Genomic DNA, 24154 nt, shown 5'->3' on the forward strand with positions numbered 1-24154 from the left:
TTGGGAGAGTCTGGCTTTAGCCTGTCCTTCTAACAGTTATTTTTAGCTTTTTTCTTTTGTATCTTGCTTTTTTCCCTACAACCACTTACAGTCAGGTCCATAAGTATTTGGACAGTGACACAATTTTTGTAATTTTGCCTCTGTATACCATCACAGTGGATTTGAACTGAAGCAATCAAGATGTGATTGAAGTGTAGACTTTCAGGTTTACTTCAAGGGTTTAACAAAAATATTGCATTAAACGTTTCGAAATTACAGGCATTTTTTAGATAATCCCTCCAATTTTAAAGGCTCAAAAGTAATTGGACAATTGACTGATAAGCAGCTTCATGGCCAGGTGTGACCTGTTTCCTCATTATTTCATAACAAATTAAGGAGATAAAAGGTCTGGAGTTGATTCCAAGTGATGCTATTGACATCATTAGGCTGAAACAAAGCAAAACAGACCTATCAGAGAGATAGCAGAAACTTTAGGACTGGCCAAATCAACAATTTGGTGCATTCTTTAAAAACAAGGAATGGACTGGCGAGCTCAGCAACACCAAAAGGCCTGGAGGACCACAGAAGACAACTAAAGTGGATGATCGCAGAATTCTTTCCTTGGTGAAGAAAAACCCCTTCGTTTATGGCTGCCAATGGAACTGAGTCACTGGTGTTTATTGATGCTGTGACTGCTGATAGAAGTAGCAGGATGAATTCTGAAGAGTTTAGAGCCATACCTTCTGCTCAGATTCAGTCAAATGCTGCAAAACCCACAGAACAGCAGTACAGTTGGATAATGACCCAAAACATACCGTGAAAGCAACCCAAGAGCTTCTTAAGGCAAAGAAATGGAATGTACTTAAATGGCCAACTCAGTCATCTGACCTCAACACAATTGAGCATGCTTTTCACTTTCGCTTTTCACACAAGACAAAACTGAAAGCAGAAAGACCCACAAATAGTAAAGGCTTGGCAAAGCATCTCAAAGGAGGAAACTCAGTATTTGGTGATGTCCATGGGTTCCAGACATCAGGCAGTCTTTGAATGCAAAGGAATTGCATCCAAGTATTAAAAAATCCTTATACTTATAATTGTTAGTTTATCCAATTACTTTTGAGCCTGCTGAGTTACTATATCCTTCCCGGAAGCTCTAACCAATCTGTCCATTTTTCTCTAACCTCGCTTATAAACAATGCATTTCCACACAGAGAACTTTCACTCACTCAATGTTTTTGTTTTTCACACCATTCTGTGTAAACTCTAGAGACTGTTGTGTGTGAAATTCCCAGGAGATGAGCAGTTTCTGAAATACACAAACCAGCCCATCTGGCACCAACAACCCTGCCATGGTTAAAGTCACAGAGATCACATTTTTTTCCCCCCATTCTAATGTTTGATGTGAACATTAACCGAAGCTCTTGACCAGTATCTGCATGGTTTTATGCATTGTGTTGAAGCAACTGACATTAATGATACGTTATCAGTATGCTTTACTGTTGGTTGAAACTGGATAGTTTGCTCATGGTGCCCATCTATTTGCTTAGTCCATGTTCCACTTTGTGCATAAATCCTTGAATCCTATGCACTTTCTCTGCGTAGGATTCGTCAAACTCTTTTCAGGCATAATTTGAATCAATCTGGTGTTCAATTTACACAATTCTCTGTAGACATCTTGGTAACCCACAAAACATCTTAGTTTGAAGATGTGCACATTTGCATGGTCGTCTGGCTCCTTAGCTTGCTTTGTTAACTGCCCCAACTTAGCCTTCCTTGACTGCTTTAGCTGGTGCACTCTCTCATTGATTGACTTTTGTAATCATTGATTTCCTTTTACAATCTGAAACCACAGCTTTTCCAGCACACTTCTATTCTACAGTATTGTCCTTATTACTGTAAGTCCATCCACTAAACACAAGCTTTAATGCTAAATCCACATCTAGCTAACTTGACAATAAATTTGCTGCAGGTAACACACTCAAGGGTGATGTCTCATGAACTTCAGAAATCCCTGTTTTTTTTGTAATCTTCATTTCGTTGTTATCCATATCTGCCACACGGAGCAGTATAGGGCTTTCTGACTAAATGTCGCCCACGTTCTTAGAGTTGTGAATGAAAAGTGGAGGTTTCCACCACAGGTATCCACCAATGCAATTTGATCCACAAAACAAGAAAAACGGTGCACTTTTCTTCCTTTTTTGTGCTTTTATTTTCATTGTGTGCATACAAATAAAATAAAACACAATATGGTTGAAATTAAGTCCACATTATGCAAGTATTCCACGGTTTCTCTACCACATTCTACCAAGAGGAGGTCAGAGCACTTTCAACATGGTGCGATGACAACAGTCTCTCTCTGAATGTCAGCAAGACCAAGGAGATGATTGTGGATTACAGGAAGTCAAAGAGGTGGAGAAAGTTAAGAGCTTGGTGTCCACATCCCTGAGGATCTCTCCTGGAGCCTCCACACAGACACAGTAGTGAGAGCAGCCCATCAGCATCTCTACTTTCTGTGGAAGTTTAAGAGGTTTGGCATGTCCTCGGACATCATCTCAAACTTCTACCGCTGCACCATAGAGAACATTCTGACCGGCTGCATCACTGTTTGGTATGGCAGCTGCTCTTCCTCCGACTACAAAGCTCTTCAGAGAGTGGTGAGGACAGCAGAGCTCATCACTGGAAGCTCATCACTCCCGGCCTTACAGGACATCTACCAAACTTGTTGTTTGAGTAAGGCCCGCAGTACCGTTAATCAAGGACAACCAGACTGAAGAACAGTTTTTATTTCCAAGCAGTCAGACTGCTTAACAGCCAGCAGTACTTCATATAGCACTGCGACTCTTTATTACTGCCACTTCCGGAAACTTAGATATTTCCTATTCAGATTTACTGTGTACTATTTATTGTACACGTATTTACTGTTCTGCCTTATTTAAAAGCACATCACTTTTATTCTGCCATTGAAATAATATAATAGCACATGTCACTTTACTCTGCCATTGTACACCACTGTTTCATTTACCTCATTCACCTTATTACATTACTGCATCATCTCAAACACTCATGTCCAAATACGTGTTTGTGCATGTCTAATAAGTGTTTGTACTGTCAATGTCTAAATCTGAGCCTCATCAGCATTTAAATGCCCAGTGTACCCAGGGTAAGTGTGCAAATGACAAATAAACGACTCTGGACACAGGATGAGACACGGTCAAAAAACCATGAGGCTCCCCTAAAATTCACTCAAAACTCAAAACTGAAGCATGCTCTAGTGCTATTAACAGGAAATACCAGTTTGCAAATCTTAACTTGAAAGTTAACAGTTACTATGGAAAATAAAGTCTAATCTAATATGTGGACTTCCAACCCACATTCATACACAACACACAATACTAGAACCTACAAATTATATAAGTAGAATCGAAATGTATTTTTAAAAAAAATCTAAAAATAAATTATCTAAGGGCATTTTGGCACCTACTGGCATTACTCCAAGCTAGGGCACCTTGAAAACTAAAAACCTTTTTCAGTAAATGACCCTTTATTAAAGACTGGAGGATTTGAAGAGAAAAAGGTGTGACAGGTGGGAGATGGCAAACATGAGAGTTATTATGAAGAAAGCTCCTGTCACTCTGTATTGCATATGTGGTACATGATTCATGATCTGGGATGATTGCATTGGGGTTGCAGATTTTTGCTATCATGGACAATGCATATTACTTTAGTACATGATGATAATGGTATTGTTGTGGCTCATTTTGAGTCCTATATGAGTAGAAGCATAGTTTTGCTTGATGAACAATTCAACTGGAAATGATAGAAAAAGGACTTTATGTTATTAAGTGGATTTTGGTGTTGGAAGTGTTGAATGAACTTGTGCATTTGTGAAAAATGAAAAAAAATGGAGTCACACCAATCTTTTAAGAACCTATAGGTCTTCCCCGACAAGTTCTGCTCACTAGTCCATGTCTGTCTTTTTTGTTTGATTTGGGTCTTAGTCAGATTCATGGTTTCGCAGACAATGTCAGTGTGTCATTTTGACATGAGTAATTACACTGATGTCAGCTGCAGAGAGACGTAAGGGGCAAAGAGAGAGAGAGTGGGAGAGACAGACACAGTCGTGGATAACATGACATCTTGTCTTTGTTGGAATAGAAAAACACTATGTATGCATTACAATTTTCAGGTTTTCCAACTAACACAATAGTACAACCCATTAAAGAATTAATAATGATCTTTATTTACTAGATTATTTAAGTATACCAGCAGAAAGTCCTGGGTTCTACTTTGTGGGTAGGAAAAATTAGTGTGACAATGCAAACGTAACATTAACTAGTAGTGGTAAATTCCCAAATAAAATGTTGCCACATGTACCATTTCTTTCTTACATTTTATGGCTTGTTATGCCTTGCCTAATATTTGGTTATGGTATGGCTCCCTTCACCATATAAATTTCATCACTGTTGTAAGTAAAAAAGTATGAAAATTGTACTGTACAATCTCTATACTATTAGGGTCATGAAAACAGATAAAAAAATTTTTCAAGTGTGAGGATATGTTGACACATAGCTCTCCTGACAAATGTAAAGGCTAATCATCCACTGCAGCCTGTCAGCCATGGAGGCAGGGTACTGTCATATGTTGTATGCTTGCTTGAGGGTATCTTGTGACTTGAGAAACTAGGCCAAGGAATGCTGACTTTGTTAAAAATCGGATCTAGTGGTGGGACTCACCATTGTAGTGCTCCCATGCTGTCATTTACTTCTTTATTCTTTGTCTTTAGTAATAGAAGTATTATGTAAGTTTCATTTGTAGAAAATAGGGAAATATACAAAAGTATCACATACTGCAGTCTAGTTAACTGTGCTCTAACAGATACACTGACCCTGACATCAAGCCCTGTCATCAGAATTGATCTATAACCAGAAGTTTAATATGCCTTTGTTCTGCCTGTCTGATATCTTTTTGCAAATGTACTCACTCATGAGATCAGAACACAAGCTATGCACACACCTGGTACTGCTAAAAGAATATCTTGCCCCAAAACACAAGACTATAGTAGATCACATAAAACCTATATTCTCACGTAGCACCCTTTCTTGTTTGCACTGCTACTGTCAACCTTCCCCTTGGTGAAATCCCACGTAGCATAGATAATTTCTTCACCCTCTGGCTGGCGAGTAACTGGGCCAAAGTCCTCTCGGAGCAACATGACACAGTTTGATGGTGTTTGGAGACCTTTATGGATATGCTGCAACAAATACTCAACCATTCAGTCAATAGAAGGGAAGCAGCTTGAAAGTTAATGACACTGAACTGCACAACAACAGGCTATCTGACTGAATTCCTCATCTTAGTGGTGGAAAGCCAGTGGAAGGAGAAAGCTCTGCTAATTACCTTTTAGAAAAGACTATAATAAAGAGTCAGCAAGAGAAACAAACCAGCCAAGATGGAGATGACTCATTGTAACAGCTCATCTCAACAGCAGTTCACCTGTACCATCACTTCTAAAACTGGCACTGGGAATACACAAGGATGCCTTTCCATACTGAGACTGAGAAATTCACTTTCAATCCTGATCATCCTGGGAACCCATGCAGTTTGTCTATCAAACCAGTGAGAGGAAAATTAGGGGAGACGCCTGTACTGTGGCACTGGGTGCCATCTTAAAAAAGCAATGCCCTAAGTTATGAGGAAAGTGGGATAGTGCTGATCAGTACACTCTTTGCATGTCTGGATGAAAGTCACCTTAACTCAAATCGACAAGCACAGCTTAATGTAGAACGTCTAGGTATCAAAAACTGTCCCTTAATGCAAAACACACCTAACAAATTCATTTAGTTACAGTACACCTGCCTTTAGTCTTATGCTCCCTCATGCTATTCGATTTTTTATTTGTAGTTGCCTGAAGGACAAGTTTCTTCATTGCATGGTGAAAGTACACACAAAATACGTTCCTGCTGTTGTTTAGAGGTTACGTTATGGGCTATATTCATGGCAGGAGCAAGGTTATAATAATAAGTGAATAAAATGTATAAATGAATACATTGGTAGATATAAATAAGAACAGACACACACAAATAAATAGGCAAACAAATTAATTAACACAACTGCATAGACGATACACTGAGCAAGTTAAGCATCTATGTGGATTGTTTCAAATTATTTTGGACCAAAAACTTTAAAACTCTTTCTGGTGTTACCTTGAAAAAAAAATCTCCTTAAAAGACCTTACTGAGTAATACCTTTGTCTGATTACATTAAAAGCAGAACAGTTAAATAAAATGTGCTTTAGAGTCAGAGGAGTTCTACATGACTGATATGATTGTGCCTCTTCACCCGTTAATAATGTGTTAGTCTTGAGTGACCTATGCAACTACTTGTGTACACAGTCTGATCCCAGGGAGTTTTAAAGGAAGGAGTCAGTGTTCTGCCAATAACAGGATTGATTTCATGCAGTTTGCTTTCCTCATTTTCATACCATTTCACTTGCTACTCACTTACAATATAGGAGTTCAAGATCAGTCTGAGGTCTGATGGTGGGACAGGGCACTCGCTGGTTCTCATTCCAAGAGCCTGTTTAGCAGCCATGTCTGCCTGCTCATTGCCAGAGTGTCCAATGGCCCAGTACCCAGCAAAAAACAATGCTGTAGCTCAGTTTCTATAAAAGGTACACTTTGGATAAGATGCAGACTATTATGGGGTGATCCGTTTTCATGGATTCAAGGGCTTGTAGGCAGGATTTAGAATCTGTACAAATTAAAACATTATGTTGTTGTGCATTTTCAATGTATTCCAGGGATATAAGCAAAGTGTGGGCCTCGGGCTGTAAAGATAGAACTTTGGAACGTCATGGTGCTGCTGTCCAACTGCTAGTGCAGCAGATACACGACTGTCCACTTTGGATCCGTCTGTGTATATAGGTATGTGATGAGGAAATCTGCTTCTTATGTTAAGGAACTGCCGCTGGTACATAACATAATTATTGACTTTTTATTTTGAGACATGTCAAAGATGATGTCTGAGTTTTTTTTTAGATCCTGTGGGGGAATAGAACAGAAATGCTTTGGAGTTAGGATGTCAAGGTTAATGTCCAGGTTTTCTAAATGATGTCTTACACGTAGCCCAAAGGGACGAATGCTCTTCAGTGCACCTCATATAAATGTAGTTGTTGGGGATGAAAAACTGGAGAGTAGGTTGAATTTTGTTGATTTGTCTTAAACTCGGTTGTATACTGAAGAGCCAGTTTCAAGCGTATGTTAAGCAATGAAGGTTTACTGGCTTCAACATGTAGGCTCTGAACAGGAGAGGTCCTAAATTCTCCCAAGGCAAGCTGTAGTACTTCACGGTGCACAGTGTCCAGCATTTGTATGTATGATTGTCTGGCAGAGCCATAGATTATACTCCCACAATCCAATCGGGATCAGACTAGTGTCCTATATAGGTGTAGTAATAATGTACAGTCTGCACCCCATTTTGTTTTTGTCAGCACCTTTATAATATCTGAAACCTTAAGGCATCTGTTCTTTAGGAGTTTCATATGTGGGATAAAAGATGTTGTCTAAAAGAAGTCCAAAAACCTTGTCTCCTTTACTACCTTATTGTGGTCTCCATGTACTGTATGTCCAGCTCTGGCTCATGGTGTTATAATTAGTCTTGTGTATTTTTAAACTCAAAACCAGTTACGGAATAAGCAGGGGGTTCTACAGCATTTGACGTTATCATTTGAACATACAGAAAGTATGACTGCCACATGAATGAGTAGCATGGTCTTTTATTTTAGAACAATGAAAATCCAAAAAAAAAAAAAAAAACATCATTATTCAAACAATACAAACAAAACAATATACAAGAAAGGAAGCATAGCAAAAGTCAAAAGCAGTTATTGATTTTATAATAGCCAGTCTATCGAACCCAGTATGAAATTGTTCAGTGTTAGCCACTGGTGGTAAACAGTGAATGTTTCAGTGAGAATAACAGTCTTATCTGATGAAAGTTGAAGTATTGTAATGAGGTAGTGTCCACAGTAGCAGGTATTCTCCAATAAAAGTTAATCCTCTCAACAATGCTGATTCCATCCCTCATAACCAAAGCTCATAGCAGGTTGGAAGTCCAGTTATGAAAGAAGTGATAAGTTAACCAGAGGGTAACCTTCTTTTTTAGTGGAGCTTAAACTGCCGCATGTACGCCATACTTCCAACTCCACATACTGTTCTCACTTCCTCTACAACAACGTTTACACATTCAGCGAATTAGGTACCCTAGTGCCCCTAGAGGTGAGGAAGAAAATTACCAGCTAACTCACAGCCTAGTAACAGGCTTATGTCTGTCACAGTGTGGAGATAGTAGCCAGAAGTGTATACAGACAATTTTTGTTTTAGAAAATTTTAACTCCTTATTGACTGACCACACATGGATTTGTTTATACATAGTGATCATTCGATGGTACTCATATCTTTCCCCTTGCAACAAATACAGAGATTGTCAAAATAAAGCCTTTTAATTGATTGAATTTGATTTTAATACTAAAAAGGGTAACGGAAAGAATGCTTCCCTGAGGTACTCCCAGTTCTTGTGTGTAAGCTTGAGAGGGTAGAGCCTATCCTGACTTTACAACGTCTGTTGGATAAAAAATTGGAGATAAAAATGGGCAGACGCACCCTAAAACCCATTTGGTAAAAGTCTTTTATAATGCCATACTTCCATGTCGTCATATGCTTTCTCTAGATCAAAAAAGACAGCTACAGCATGTTTCTTTCTTTTTTTTTTTTTTTTTAATTTTAACAAAGGTGTCACATACATAAGATTCCAGTCTAACAAGGTGTGCTCCTACCCCATCTAAAGCCATACTGGAGTCTACTTATTTGATTGTCAGTTTCTAGCTTCAAGGCAACGATTATTAACCATCCTCTCCATGTTTAAACAAAGATAACTGGTCAGGACTATAGGGTGGTAATTGTTAGAAGGGCTGGTTATATGATTCTGTATTGTCTGAGTAGAACTCCAGCTGATTTTTGCTGCACAGGTATTGCTTGGAATTTGGGGAGGCAGTTTTTGTTGAATGTCTCTGCTAGCTTGTTTGCTATTTCATGTTTTTTGATAAGTAGAGTGCCTTAATGTTTGATATGCTATATTCGTGATCCGTGTCCTTTGCCCTTCATCTTATGCATCATACCACAAACCTTCTTTTTGCTGGTGTATTTAGTGTTAGGCTTTTGCCTCCAACTTAGTTTCTTTGTTGCACTGATGACTCTTCAGGCCTGTGATCTACAACCTTTTTAACTTGGTTAGATTCTATGTTGTTGGGTGTTGGTTAAAAAGCCTTTCTGCTTTTTTACAGGTCTCAGTAGCCTTTTTACATTTTTCATCAAACCATGGATTACATCTTCAGTTTGGTTTTCCTGATGTCTTTGGGATAACTTCATCTGCAACTGAAATTAGCGTATCGGTGAACCACTTTATGGGGTCCTGGATATATTGAGGCCCTATCTTAAACTTCTCCTAGCACAGGGTCTGAAAGGAAGGCCACTTAGCTATTTTAAGCTGCCATCTTTGTGCTCTTTGTTGCATGTCTGCTTCTGCCAATATTATAATCAAGGGGAAGTGATTGCTCCCACACAGGCCATCCCATACTTGCCATAAGAAGTCAAGCAATAATTCAGGTTCGCATATGGTCAAATCAATTGCAGAGTATGTCCCATGTCCTGGATGCAGATAGGTATTTAAGTTGTCACTTAGCAAACAGAGAGCATTTTTACTGATAAAGTTCTCTACAGTCTTGCCTACAGTGTTGTAGTGGCTGCTTCCCCATAGTGGATTGTGGCTGTTAAAATCACCCAAGAGGACATATCGGGATTTCAACTGACCTGTGAGGTCTTCCAGGTCTTGTAATGTCACAGAGCCATCAGGTGGTACATAGATAGAGCTCAGTGTGATGGGTTTGTGGAATGTTAAGTGTACTGCTGTTGCCTGTAGATTGGTGTCCATTGCAATGGGGCAGTGGATGATATCATGTCTTATTAAGGTGGCTGTACCACCAGAGGGACGTTGTGTGTGTTTAAGCCATAAGCACTGAACATTGTAAAATTTTTACAATGGCAACGAGCTATTTGGTACCAGGTGGGTCTCCTGAAGAAAAAATGCAAGAGGGTTAAATACAGCAGCTAAGCCCTAAGACCATGACAGTTCCACTGAATAATATTACTCTGCATCAGGTAGGCAGTACATGTACTTGCACCTGATTCCTGCCGTTGGGTGGAGAGGCCACAGTCTCTGCCATTTCAATATCTTATGGGTGTTCAGTTTTGTTTAGGCTGTTTTCTTGGCTTTGGTTGTTGGTTGATTTCTTTTATGCTCTTACTATTAGTTAGATTAGATTGTTCTTGTGATGAGCTTTCATTCTGGTCTGGATCAGGTTGAGTATGCTTATGCTGAGTATGCTGAGTGCTTATTATCTTGTTTTTTGTAGAGGGGGACATTTATTACTACTGATTGGTTGAGGTTTGTCTTTGTTGATCCAGGTTAAGCCTGTCTGGCTTTCAACTGTTCGTGTGGACTTCACTATGTATGCAAATGATCTCTAGTTTAAAGGAAGGAAGGCCCTCGACCAATTTATGTGCTTCAGGGTAGCTAACTAACACAGTTCATTCTCTTGATCTCTTTTTCTTTGACTCAGGCAGGGCAGTCTTTCGAGGAAGCACTATTGCATAAGCACTATAACTATAAGCACTATAACTGTTCACCTGCACAGTTGCAACACTGTGGTTTTATTTGGCAGATACGTTAATGTCCTTCCTCTTCACAATTGCAGCAGACAGTTTTATTTTGACAGCTTGCTGATCCATGACCACATTTCTGGCAGATGAAGCATCTTAGTGGGTTGGGTATATACAAATCAACAGGCACTCTTTGGTAGCCTATTAGAATCTTTTACAGTGGTTGTGGCCTATCAACCGTCATGATATAGGTGCTGGTTTTAATAATTCTTGTTCTTGTTTTTTAATTGTTATTCATTTGACGTATCAGTTCTGAGGCTATTTCATCCATTTCCTCTAGCACTCTAATGCAAATTACTCCTTTACCGCTGTTCAGAGATAGATGAGGGAAGGCCTTTATACGAGTACCAGCCAATTCAGTGGCACATAAAATATTCTCTCCTTCTGCCTTCTTTGAGCACTCCACCAGAATCTGGCCAGACCTCAACTTTTTTGCATTTTTGACTGTCCCTGCTATTCTTGAGATAACATGGTAAGGGGCGTGTCTGGTTATAGAGATTATAGGATTATTAACCTCTGCCAGTTATCAAATGACAAAGAGAATCTCTATTTACTGAATCAAGATCTAAATCCTGATCCAGCATCATTTTTTGGAGGTTTGTTTGGTAGCCATGACCTAGCCAACTCCTCAGGTAGGTACTGCAGTATCTGAGCAAAATATCTGAGGATGCTCTTGAAGATTTTACCCTGACAGTTCACCAGTTTTTGTGTGTAGTGCAGCAGGCAGTGGTATTCAGGATCAACTAATGCATGTTATGGTTACAGGATCACGATGTGTTGCACCAAAGCACTGCAAAAAATCCCATCTTCGCAGGTGAAAATATCTTGAATATAATCAACTTTATCTAGTATTTCCTATAATTAGAGTGCAGTAAACCAAATATAAGATTATTAAACCTATTCTTGACATTTTTACTAATTTCAATCTTTACATTTTCTTATTCTGTTGGTATAATTTTGCTTCTTTCTAGAAATAAATATTCAAAATGATCTGCAAATAGAAAAAGACTTGCTTGTTCAAGCTTGAAAAAATAAATAAATAAAAAAAATTCATAGAAATAGGTTTAATAGTCTTATATGTAGTTTATTGTTATCTTATACTAGGAAACACTAGCTATTTGACTATATTCAAGGTATTTACATTTCCACTAAACACAAATACCACATGAAAACCTTAGTTTTGCGAAGGTCAGTAGAGAATAGGGATATTATTCTCTGATTTCTCTGTATACAGTCCATGTAAAATGAAATAAAACTTTCCCAACAAACAACTTATTTTGTCATCTTTCTTTAACACACTAATTATAGCTCATTTTAAGAAAAATGTACCTCTGAAAGAATGAGCAGCTTGGCTCTGTTGTCTCAACAGATTTAACCAACAATGGCTATAAGGGAAAGAAAGATTTTACTTGATGCATATGACTTAACCTAGTTAAAACCAATCATTCAGACACATTTTATCTGTATATACATTTATATCAGGTCTTTACTAAGTTATGTTAGTCCATTGCCATCTAATTTTTAACTTCAGTAAGCTCAGAAAATTGCATTAGATGATGTGGTCTGGCTAACAGCACAGCTAGCTTGCAAGGGAAAAAAAAAAACACTGTTCATCTCAACTGCGTTTCTAAAGCAAATTCACGACCATTCACAGCTTCCACCAGGGTTTTCGATGTCTTCTTCTTTGTTTGATAAAACCTCCAGTCGAACATTAGCTTTGAGTTCTCTATTTTCCGTTGCGTTTTTCTGGCTTCTATCTAACTGCAGCTTTTTTACATGCGAAGACAAAAACACACTGAAAACTATTAGCTGTGTTGGCCACGCCCCTTCAGCTGCCAGGTGAGGTGGAACAAACTCAATTCTCTAGTAGGATTGGTTGCAGCTAGCAGCGCAGCACTCAGTTCAAGTAAAGTTTAACCCATTTACTGCCGAGAGGTTTTAACTTAAACTTATGGTACTCACCTGAAATATGGATTACAATTGCAGTTGGGAATGAATGGCAAAACCTTGCCATTATCTGAACAGACAGAGTTCTTTAAATACACAGGAAACAGGTACATTAGAGTTCAGGTGATGGATTGGGATCAGGACAGATCCAGCTCCTGCATTGGCACTGGTGCCAGATGGAACGTATTTAGTATTGGAAATCAGATTATTTTAAATTGATATGCATTCAGTATTTAATTGGTTTATTTTCTTTTTTAGTTTTATTTTAAACACATCAGCCATAGACAACCAGCTAGAGAGATCCAACACCAGAGTAGCCACACCATGGAGAGGTGTCACAGCAGCCGTGCAGGCAGATCAGAGAATTTTTCAACTCAGTAAGCTCTAGTATGGGAATCAGTGCCAGTTGCTGACTGACCTTCCTTGCCTGTGTGTGTGTGTGTGCGTGTGCGTGTGCGTGTGGAGCGCATGATGGCAAGAATGCCTGTTATCTAGGCTTTGCATGCAGCCACTGGCTTAGCACCCATTCATACCCTGCTCAATTCAGACCTTCCTAAACCCCTCTGCCCTTCCAGCAGCTCCACACTTTACTAGAATGAAGGCAAAGATGTGACATCTGGCATCAGGCATATGCAGCAGAGACAGGGAAGTTGACAAAATCGAGTCAAAGCTTTAATATCAGGCCAGACTATGACTGAATCCCAAATCTACAGACCTAACACCTGAAAATTAAGCAACCAAATTCCACTTTCCCTGTCATTTTCAGACTTTCATAATCAGGGAGATAAATTGGGATTTAAGCAGTGGGAAATGCCTACTTCAATGTGGGAAGAGCACTGTTCAATTTATGTGTTATATGGTGTTCTCAAAATTAATGTCATGGAAATGTGATTAAATAGATCATCATAGTTGTTTCCTGGCCCTCCATTTATTGCTTGACTCTGTTGATGGATCTGGGATTAGTTTTGGATATCTCAGTGTGCATTCATGTAATTGATATTCAAAACACTTGATGAACCTCAACAGAAAAGATCAGAATGGATGATTGTAAAAAAGGGAGACTCATAATTAACAAACCTCTCAGGGCAAGAAGGCTAATATCATATCTGTTTTGCTTTACTATCCTAATGAATAAAGATAGAGTGAACCTGATTTTATACCAGCATTGAAAATTACATAAAATTACAATAACATCTATTGCAACACTTAATTCCTCTGTGGGAAATATACATTGGCTTATAAATTGCTTTAGACAACAGGGTGAAATAAATTCAATAGATTGGGTGACACTACAGTGCCCAGTCTCACAAACTTGAGTATATGACATTGGTTCTGATTTGACCTGCCACTGATAGCTGTGCTATCTCACTGTCTTTCATTAAGAAAGATAACCCTTAAAGAGGGTTGCTTTGATTAATTAGCTGCATACTCTCTGAGGGCTAAATACTGCTGGTTTTCTAATGAGAACAGTGAGCCTCCACCTAATGCATCACTATAAGGTTGAATAGACTGTATCAGTTCCACCATTCCATTCAGTCATCCTAACAATGTACCATCTTTATAAATTTCACCTCATATATAAATAAATATAGGAAATTATTTTTAACATGATATATTAGTGAAATAATACTAGATAGGTTTAAACAAATACCTTGAAAGTATATAGAAGAATCAGGGGTGAGATATGTTAATATGAAGCAAATTGCTTCATATCATTCACATTCTGAGGGAAACTGTTTGATATTACATTTGACAAAATTTACACAAATTCAGGAAAGAAAGTACATGGAAGAAGTTGTGAGACATTGAAGTTTAAAACAGTGACCATAGAAAGTTGTGGTTACATTCACTAGTCATGCTGATACTGTGCTGATGATAGATAAATAGAGATGCTGGCAATACTAATTGTTCTAGATACTGGATATATCCAAACAAATACAGGGACAAAATTCAGCCCTGTAAGCCCTCAAGTAAAGAAAATATTGAAATGGTAAGGCCAATTCTTTTGTATTTGCTATACACTGAGGACACTGAGTTTGAGTTCAGAAGATGAATATGAGACAATAGATCAGAATTTCATCTCTCATTTCCTTATATTTACATGTGCATGTGTTAAACAACTTAGAACATGGCACTTTTTGTTTAAACCCACCCATCTTTCAAGTGATCAAAAAATACTGGAACACTGTCAGTACAGGTGTTCTTGCTCAGGTGTGCTCTGTCAGACTGATCGTTTAAATAATTTGAGTTTGAGTTGTAAATAGTTTGAGCCTTGGGTTTCACCTGTGTATTTGTTGTTAAAAAGGATAAACCAACATGAAGACCAGAGAGCTGTCTATGGGAGAAAAACAAGCCATTTTGAAGCTGAGAAAAGAGGGCAAAAGAAAAAGAAAGAAACCACTGGTGTTCTAACATCAGACATCTAACAGGTCAGCCAAGGAAAACAACAGCAGTTGATGACAAACATATTGAGAGTTGTGAAGAAAAACCCAAAAACGACAGTCAGTGACATCATCAACAACCTTCACAGGGCAGGGGTTAAGGTATCGCAATCCACCATTCAAAGAAGACTTCAAGAGTCCATACCACAAGATACAAACCACTCATCAGCAGTGAGAATTAGAAGGCCAAATTAGAATTCACAAGGAAATACAAAGATGAGCCACAAAATTTCTGGAACCAACATTAACCTCTACCAAAGTGATGGAAAAGGCTGAAGCATGGAGACAGAAAGGATCTGCTCATGATCCAAAACATACAATAATTGGGAGTAACTTCATCATGCAGCAAGACAATAACACAAAACACACTGCCAACACAGCAAAGGACTTCATCGGGGGAAAAAGTGGAAGATTTTAGACCAAGTTAGTTGGCCAAGTTAATAACCAGACCTTAACACAATTGAGCATTCATTTCACCATCTTAAGAGAAGACTTAAAGGAGAACCCTCAAAACAAACAACAATTGAAAGAAGCTGCAGTACAAGCTGGGAAAAGTAGTCTTGCTGCCTCACAGCTCCAAGGTCCCTGGTTTCATCCTGAGTTCAGGTTATTGTCTGTATCTCATTTTTCTCCCTGTGTCTACACTGATTTCCTCTGGGATCTCCAATGTAGGGGCAAATCCACAGGGGCAGTTTACTCTAAATTGCCCCTCTATGTCAAAGCGTGTGCATCGTGCCCTGTGGTGGACTGATGTCCCATTCAAGGTGTATTCCCGCATAACTCACGATGTTAGGTTATCATCAGAGCCAGAAAACATAACTTTACAGATTTACCTTGAAGGGTTGTTCCTTTAAATTCTTTTCATCCTTTTGTTCTTGACTCATTTCAGAACTATGGGCTGGAAACAGAGAACCTGCGGACACTATCCCATAAGCTAAGTGCCTCATCAAAGAACCTGCAGAACTTCATCATGGGTCGACGCAGGGGAGGTCACTATGATGGATGGGTCTCACGACGCCTGCCTAATGACTTCCTCACCTCAGTAGTAAATCTCATAGGAGCTGCCAAAAACCTGTTAGCCTGGCTTGATAGGTACAAACTAGCTGATTTCTTGCTAAACAACTACTAGCAGACTAAATTTATAATAAAATCTACAGTGTTTTAGAGAACCTTAAGATTTGTTTGTGATTTTTGGAAACTATGAATTTCTCACTATAATCTTATGCAAGGTTACCCAGTGAGCAATTAAATATATCTTTTTTGCTGTCTTTTTTGGCCTGCAGGTCACCCTTTGTCAATGTGACTGAGTACTCACTGCTGAAAAACAACATCGTTCAGCTGTGCCTGGAGTTAACCACAATAGTGCAACAAGTAGGTATCTTACACATTTCAGTGCTTGCTTTTAAATATGTTGGTATTACATTCACTTCCAAAATTTCAAAATACTTCAGCCAAAGCTAATGTTGCTAATAAGGAATCAAAGCTTAAAGCTTTTCTCATTCTAAGTTCATATATAGCTATAGCAGAGCATACTGCAGGGGCAAGTGGAGGCTTAAAGTGCATTTGGCCTCACTGTCACCTACTGGAGTGAAGCCACTTAGAGTCTATGGGTCCATTCTATGCTGATCCAATCTGCCTGAGACAAAGGTCTTGTTCTCCTCTGCTCCCCAACCAAAGGCTCTGATGGAGTCAGTTCATACAACATTGCCAAAGGATTCTTCTGGGATTAGGAAAGCTTGTGTACAGAACCAACATGCCTGGTGCTGGGGAGATGATAAACCTGGGCAAATGCATCAGGCCAAGAACAGCCAGGTGGAGATTGGATTTTTCAGACCTGCATTATTGCAGAACACCAGAACTACCCTAAGGGGGAAAGTAAATGTTTTCTGTATATACAGTCATCTCCAGAATATATAAATTGTGCAACACATCTGACAAGCTGATGAACCATTCCACCATGCAGAACCTTTCAAGCTTCTTTATATTCTTTTTCTATTTTGACTAACTGTTTGTGAAATTTAGATCACATTCTTGTAAAGGGTGCCAATATTATGGCAATGACCATATGAATAGAGGACTAAATAAAAATATATAAAGTCTGATGAAAATTCAACATACTCTGCCCTTTTCTTTCCTTACTGAGTGTATTTAAACACTCAAAATAAGGTGTTAGTGAAATCCATAAATAATAGCGAAACTGTTTTCTCAGTGATTTGCCTGGAGGTGTTTACTGACCGATATGAGGCTATGAATCATCCATTCATATAAATTAGGCTCCCTGTTGCTCATGGCTAAAGGACAGACAACAGCAGGTGGTCTTGTTAGATCTAAGAAACCTCACAGGGTGCTTTTTGTACAGCCCTTTGTAGAATTACACCCTGGGTCAGATTTATCACAGCACAGTAGTATCAGTAGTGAAGTTAACATAAGTATCACAGCTAGTGATTTGAAAGGTAACAAATCATGACCTCAGTATTATAATGTTTTATCTAGCATTTTGGATGAAAATGGGTTATTACATAAACGACCAAATAAATAATCATGAATTTAAGATACTTTATTCTCCTGTGGTGTTATTTTTTCATTTTGCAAAGTTTTGGTCTAATATTAAACCTCCAAACTCACAGATTGGTATTATAAGGTTCTATCTACTGGTCAAGCATAATCCCGAATGACTATGCAACATATATCTTGACAGAAGAGATCAGACTCAAAGCCTGTGTAAGATAGAGGAGAAAGAAACCTTTAGCTATAGATGTTTTACATATATTCTATGAGAGTGATACAAAGTAAGTGTACAAAACAGGACTACTGTATTTACTGGTCTTATGATGTGTAAATGTTCTGGCACATTAAAAAGCTCATACTGAAGATAACATCAGATAATATGAGCATTTGTATTATTGCTGTGCATAAGTTAACGACATGCTTATTATGCTGGCTTGACAAAGCCACCATACTGTTCTGCTTAATAAGCTAATTATTATTATGTTCTGCTTATTATTATTATTATTATTATTATTTGTATTATTATTATTATTATTACGAGACACAAAATTTCTAAACGCTACTTCTCCCAGAGATTTGAAGCTACTTGCTCCAAACTCGACATGGACCTTCAGCCTGTTCTGACTTAGTGTGTTATGACTTTTCTGAGTCATATTTCATAATTCCAACTGATTGGAATTACGGTTTTCTTGTTACAGAAGCTCAAATTGGCCAAAATTCACATTGACTTTCATCGAAAATTTCTAACTGTTAAAACTCCTTAAACTTTCAAGCTATTTCTAACTCAGCAAAGTCCTTCAGGCTGTTCAGAGTGATCAGGCTATATTTTTTCTAACTGATTGGACTTACAGTTTTCCCGTAGCAGACGATCAAATATCTCAAAAACTCCCATACACTTACATTGATGGAATGTTCAGAGCCTGGCTTGGAATGTTCAAGATTTCAAACTCTTCAAACTGTGAAAACTCACACACCTGTGTGCACACGTCCTGAAGCCCCTCTTCTCTCTCTCTCACTCTGCCTGTGTACCTGTAACAGAGACTCTCACTTCATCTGTCTCTCTATCAATGCCACACACTCTCTCTATCCATCTCTCTGTCAATCTATCAGTAGCATACACACTCTCTCTCTCCATATTTCTTTCTATCAGTCTACCTGTATCACTCTCTCATTCCTTCTGTTTTTCAAGCACTAAAACTCTCTCTATCTATCTACATATCAGTCTGTCTCTCCATTTATCTTTCAACCATTCTCTCTATCTATTTACTAGTAACACTCTAATCTATCTATCTATATGATCAACTCTAGTGGCACCCTATCTATCTGTCTCTGTTTCTTTCTTAAAACTGCACATTACCTTCAGATTTCAAACATAATTATTTTAAACTTTCAGACTGCCAACATCAAAGTTTGTCATAACTTTACCTACCTTAAATGTGTGTATGGTTGCACAGAAACATATTGCATTCTTCGATATGTTTTCAATATGATTCTATTGTTACATTTTTTAAAATGTTTTAAATTCTATGGTAAAATATCTTGTTTAGAAACAACTTTAGCTTTTGGCTAGGTTAAAGGTCTTGCTCAAGGGCCCAACTGTGGCACCTTTGTGGTGCCAGGATTTGGAATCACAAATTTCTGATCAGTAGCCCAAAGCTTTAACCACTGAGCCAGCACTGCCTAGGTGGAATGTCAAAACTTTCATGTCAAACTTTGATCTCAAAATGACTCTTTAAACAAATAGAAACTTATAATACTAAGGTCACAGAATGTGACACAACTGATGGCTTGCATAGCTTATTTACACCACAAAAATTTCATTAAATATATGTAATGCTTAAGGAAATCAAGAGAATCCAGCCAATACCACAATAGATCCCCAGTTTGTGAAGGCTAAATGCAGGCTATTTATGTGCTATCTGCTTGGCTAGCATCATCATCATCATCGCCATTATCATCATCAAATACACTATATGGTCAAAAGTATGTGGACACCTGACCATTGAACAGCCCATTCAAGAACTATGGGCGTTAGGGAGTTGGTCCCTCCTTTGCTGCTATAACAGCCTCCACACTTCTGAGAAGGCTTTCCACTAGATTTTGGAGCATGGCTGTGGGGAGTTGTGCCCATTCACTCAGAGCAGGAGAGGTTTGGCACTGATATCTGGCAAGAAGGAATGGCACAAAGCTGGTGTTCCAGTTCATCCCAAAGGTATTCACTGGGGTTGAGATCAGGGCTCTGTGCAGGCCACTCAATTTCTTCCTCACCAACCTTCTTAAACCATGTCTTTATGGCCCTCACTTTGCACACAGTGTCACTGACATGCTGGAACATGTTGGGACCCTTAGTTCCAGTGAAAGGAATTCTTAATGCTACAGCATACAAAGACATTCTAGACAATTGTGTGTTCTTAACTTTGTTGCAACAGTTTGGGAAAGACCCTTATATGGGTGTTATGGTCAGGTGTCCGCATACTTTTGGCTTTTTGGGTCACAAATGCACACTGAATAGTAAATTCTGTATTAAGGTGTTTGCAATCATAAAGTGCACACAGACTGCCATAGTTATCAACCACATCAGGCAAAGGATCAATTCTCCAAATATACCCTTTAGCTCACAGGTTACATTTCTTTGTTGTAACATTAACAATCTTACTGAAATGGCTGTGAAAACCAGTGGGTTATTTTACTTGATTTACTCTGTTCTGTCTGTTTTCCTACAGGATTGCACAGTATTTGAGACTGAAAACAAGATCCTTCATGTGGTGAGTTCCTTTTCTGTCCATCCACTCACATGTCCTGTGCTTGTCAAAGACTTGATTTAAACTGGGCAAAAAATTACGGAACTGTACTCACCTAGTTATTTGTACAAGGCTTCTCGTTTATAATTTGTCTCTAGGCCATAGGGACCACATTTTTGTAGGTGGACATGTTGGTGTTCATTGTTATTATTTCTAGGTCTGCACTCTATGGGATAACTGATTGAGTGTGGTAGTGTAATGAGTAGCTTGTTTTTTTTTTTTTTTTTTGGTAGAACAGATACCCAATTGGCCACTTTGTCTCACAGTTGATCTGTAATGTGTGAGTGTGTTGTATACTAGTCCTGCACTTTCTGGCTCCTTTGTAATTTGGTGTGTGTGTGTGTGTGTGTGTGTGTGGGAGAGGCCTGCTGAGGCCTGACCCATTTTCAGTAAAGATCCATCTTACCACAGAGCCATGAGTTACATTGTATTCTACTCTTAAAAAAAGAAAAGAAAAGTTAAATTAACTCCTATATGCTCTCTGACCTAAATGCTGCTACTGACACCAGCACACACATTTCAAGCTAATTTCAGTGCCCAGCTAATTCTATGATTGTTCTATTAATAGTCGATGTTTGTTTGTTTGTGTTTTTTCCATGATTGTTTCCTCTTTCCAAAAGAATGAATATATATACACACATAGAGCCAGGTCCGTGAGTATTTGGACAGTGACACCCCCACAATGGATTTGAAATGAAGCAATCAAGATGTGATTGAAGTGTAGACTTTCAGCTTTAATTCAAGGGGTTTAACAAAAATATTGCATTAACCATTAGTAATTACAGCCATTTTTTGCAGAGTCTCTCCATTTTCACAGGCTCAAACGTAATTGGACAATTGATTGATAAGCAGTTTCATGACCAGGTGTGGCCTGTTTCCTCATTATTTCATTAGCATTTGGTAGCTGCTCATGGGAACTCACAATATGTGGTCTAATATATATATGTGTGTATGTATGTGTGTGTGTGTGCGTGTATACACAGATCAGCCATAACATTAAAACCACTTGCCTAATACTGTGTAGGTCCCCCTTGTGCCGCTAAAACAGCTCTGATCCGTCGAGGCATGGACGCTACAAGACCTCTGAAGGTGTGCTGTGGTATCTGGCTCCAAGACATTAGCAGCAGATCATTTAAGTCCTGTAAGTTGTGAGGTGGGGCCTCCATGGATTGGATTTATTTGTCCAGCACATCCCACAGATGCTTGATCGGATTATGATCTGGGAAATTTGGAGGCCAAGTCAACACCTTGAACTCTTTGTCATGTTCTTCAAACCATTCCTGAACAATTTTAAAGTGTGGCAGGTTACATTATCCTGCTGAAAGAGGCCACTGCCATTAGGGAATACTGTTGCCATGAAGGAGTGTACTTGGTCTGCATCAATGTTTAGGTAGGTGGTATGTGTAAAAATAACATCCACATGAATGCCAGGACCGAAGATTTCCCAGCAGAACATTGCCCAGAGCATCACACTGCCTCCGCCAGCTTGCATCCTGTTGCCATCTCTTCCCCAAGTAATCGACACACACACACCCAGCTGTCCACATGATGTAAAAGAAAACGTGATTCATCAGACCAGGCCATCTTCTTCTATTGCTTCATAGTCCAGTTCTGATCCTCATGTGCCCATTGTAGGTGCTTTTGGCGGTGGACAGGGGTCAGCATGGGCACACTGACTGGTCTGTGGCTACGCAGCCCCATATGCAGCAAGCTGTGATGCACTATGTGTTCTGACATACGCATGCACTATGTGTTTCTGTAATAGCCAGCATTGACCTTTTCAGCAATTTGTGCTACAGTAGCTCTTCTGTGGGATCAGATCAGATGGGCTAGCCTTTGCTCCCCATGTGCATCAGTGAGCCTTGGGCGCTCATGACCGGTTCACCGCTCGTCCTCCACTGGACCACTTTTGGTAGGTAATAAGCACTGCATACCAGGACCACCCCACAAGACCTGCTGTTTTGGAGATGGTCTGACCCACTCAATTTGGCCCTTGTCATAGTTACTCAGATCCTTACACTTGCCCATTTTTCCGGTGTATATATATATATATATAATATATATATATATATATATATATATATATATATATATATATATATATATATATATAATCCAATACTGTGCAAAAGTCTTATCTTGGGCACATGCAAAGAAATGCTGTAGAGCAAAGATGCCTTCAAAAATAATGAAATTAAATGTTTCTACATAAAACACCAGTAAATATAATAATAATAATAATAATAATAATAATAATTATTATTATTATTATTATTATTATTATTATTATTATTATTATTGCCCCTTTGATCTATACTTTGACAGCTTCTTTTATTGAGTCCCTTTAACAAAAACGTATTACGTCAGCACACCCAAACTCTAGTACTGCTGACCATACTAAGTCAAGCTACTGTAACCCTGCACTTTTTTCAATTTTGGCTACATGCCTCTTGCATCTAGGTCACTATTATAGACAAAAATAGACACATAATGCAAACATTTGCATAGAGTCCCTCAAGCACTCTAGCCTAGAGCAATCATATGGAGTGTGTGTGTGTGTTTGTTTATTTCTATATGGTCTTTATCAGGATCTACAGTTTTTATACATAGGGGAAATTAACCCTTTTCAGCAAAATTTTTCATACTTAGTTTATATTATATGTATTCAGATAACCTTTAACAAAAGAAAAATGCATTGAAATCATTCTCATGGCTGGATCGTGAAGCTGTCGCAAGGTAGCGATGGACATGCAATTCCATGCATTACACCAGATGTGTTAACACGAGTTCATCGTGAGTGGGAGAAAAGACTCTGTGTGTGTTTACAAAGAAATGCAATCATGTAGAGAATGTTTTGTAATTAAAGTTGCATTTTGCTAAAAACTGTTAATTTCCCCTATGTATGGAGACTTTTGGGACACCATGTAGATATGAACCCATGTTTATGTTCACCCATCAAGGATCGAAAATGTTATATAATCATGTTCTAGTTGTAACTGTGTGTGCATATTGTAGCGATCAAAGTAAGTGAAAAGACTCTCTTGACAGTTTTGCCTTTTCTTTTATTAATGTGAGCTCTCATGAAAACCCAAGCTTGGGCTCCGACTCAACTCAAAGACACTTCTACAACTTTTTCCCCCAAAAAAACTCCCCCTACCCCCGAGTGTGCAGACTCGTTCTTCAGAAGAACACCCACCCCTAAAAGCCCCTATTCAAAAAGAACACATAACACATGAACAGAACATACGTGGCTTAAATCACACCTGACAGAACATAACACACTTCTCAGACTTGCTAAAATATGTAGAAAGAATGAGTGGATTCTGGTTCACTATTTGGAAAACACATGTACAAATTTTACTCTGTTCATCTGCCCTCTTCCACATACCTGAGCTCACGGATGCCCACAACTGGCTAGTGTATGCCATCCCTCACACCCAGCAAGCATGGCCAATTATGATCCCTTGGCTTCTGGCCATGGATGGCTGTGAAAATTCAAATTCGCAATCTCCCCATGAAAGTGTGGACGTTTTCCTGTTGTGCCACTCAAGAGCCAGCAATTTTATTTTTACATAATTTCATTTTTCAAAAAGTTGAGCATCCTTACACTCATTTTACAAAACAGCATGATACAGTTAATGTTTCATGCATTTTAATACAGAAATATTATAAATATTTCAATGCATAATATATTTTTGAACAT

At 38.6% G+C, this 24154-nt stretch overlaps 1 protein-coding gene across 1 annotated transcript in view; it reads left to right on the top strand.

Moving 5' to 3' along the window:
• The window catches only part of LOC113542791 (connector enhancer of kinase suppressor of ras 2), a 141848-nt gene that overhangs the window by 15028 nt on the left and 102666 nt on the right, over positions 1–24154 (top strand). The window contains exons 3-5 of the mRNA XM_026940553.3: positions 16032–16234; positions 16426–16513; positions 20374–20415. Coding sequence (XP_026796354.2) covers positions 16032–16234; positions 16426–16513; positions 20374–20415 — 333 coding nt within the window. The remainder of the gene's footprint in view (positions 1–16031; positions 16235–16425; positions 16514–20373; positions 20416–24154) is intronic.

The sequence above is a fragment of the Pangasianodon hypophthalmus genome, chromosome 7 (assembly GCF_027358585.1).
Source record: "Pangasianodon hypophthalmus isolate fPanHyp1 chromosome 7, fPanHyp1.pri, whole genome shotgun sequence".
In the NCBI taxonomy this organism is placed as follows: Eukaryota; Metazoa; Chordata; class Actinopteri; order Siluriformes; family Pangasiidae; genus Pangasianodon; species Pangasianodon hypophthalmus.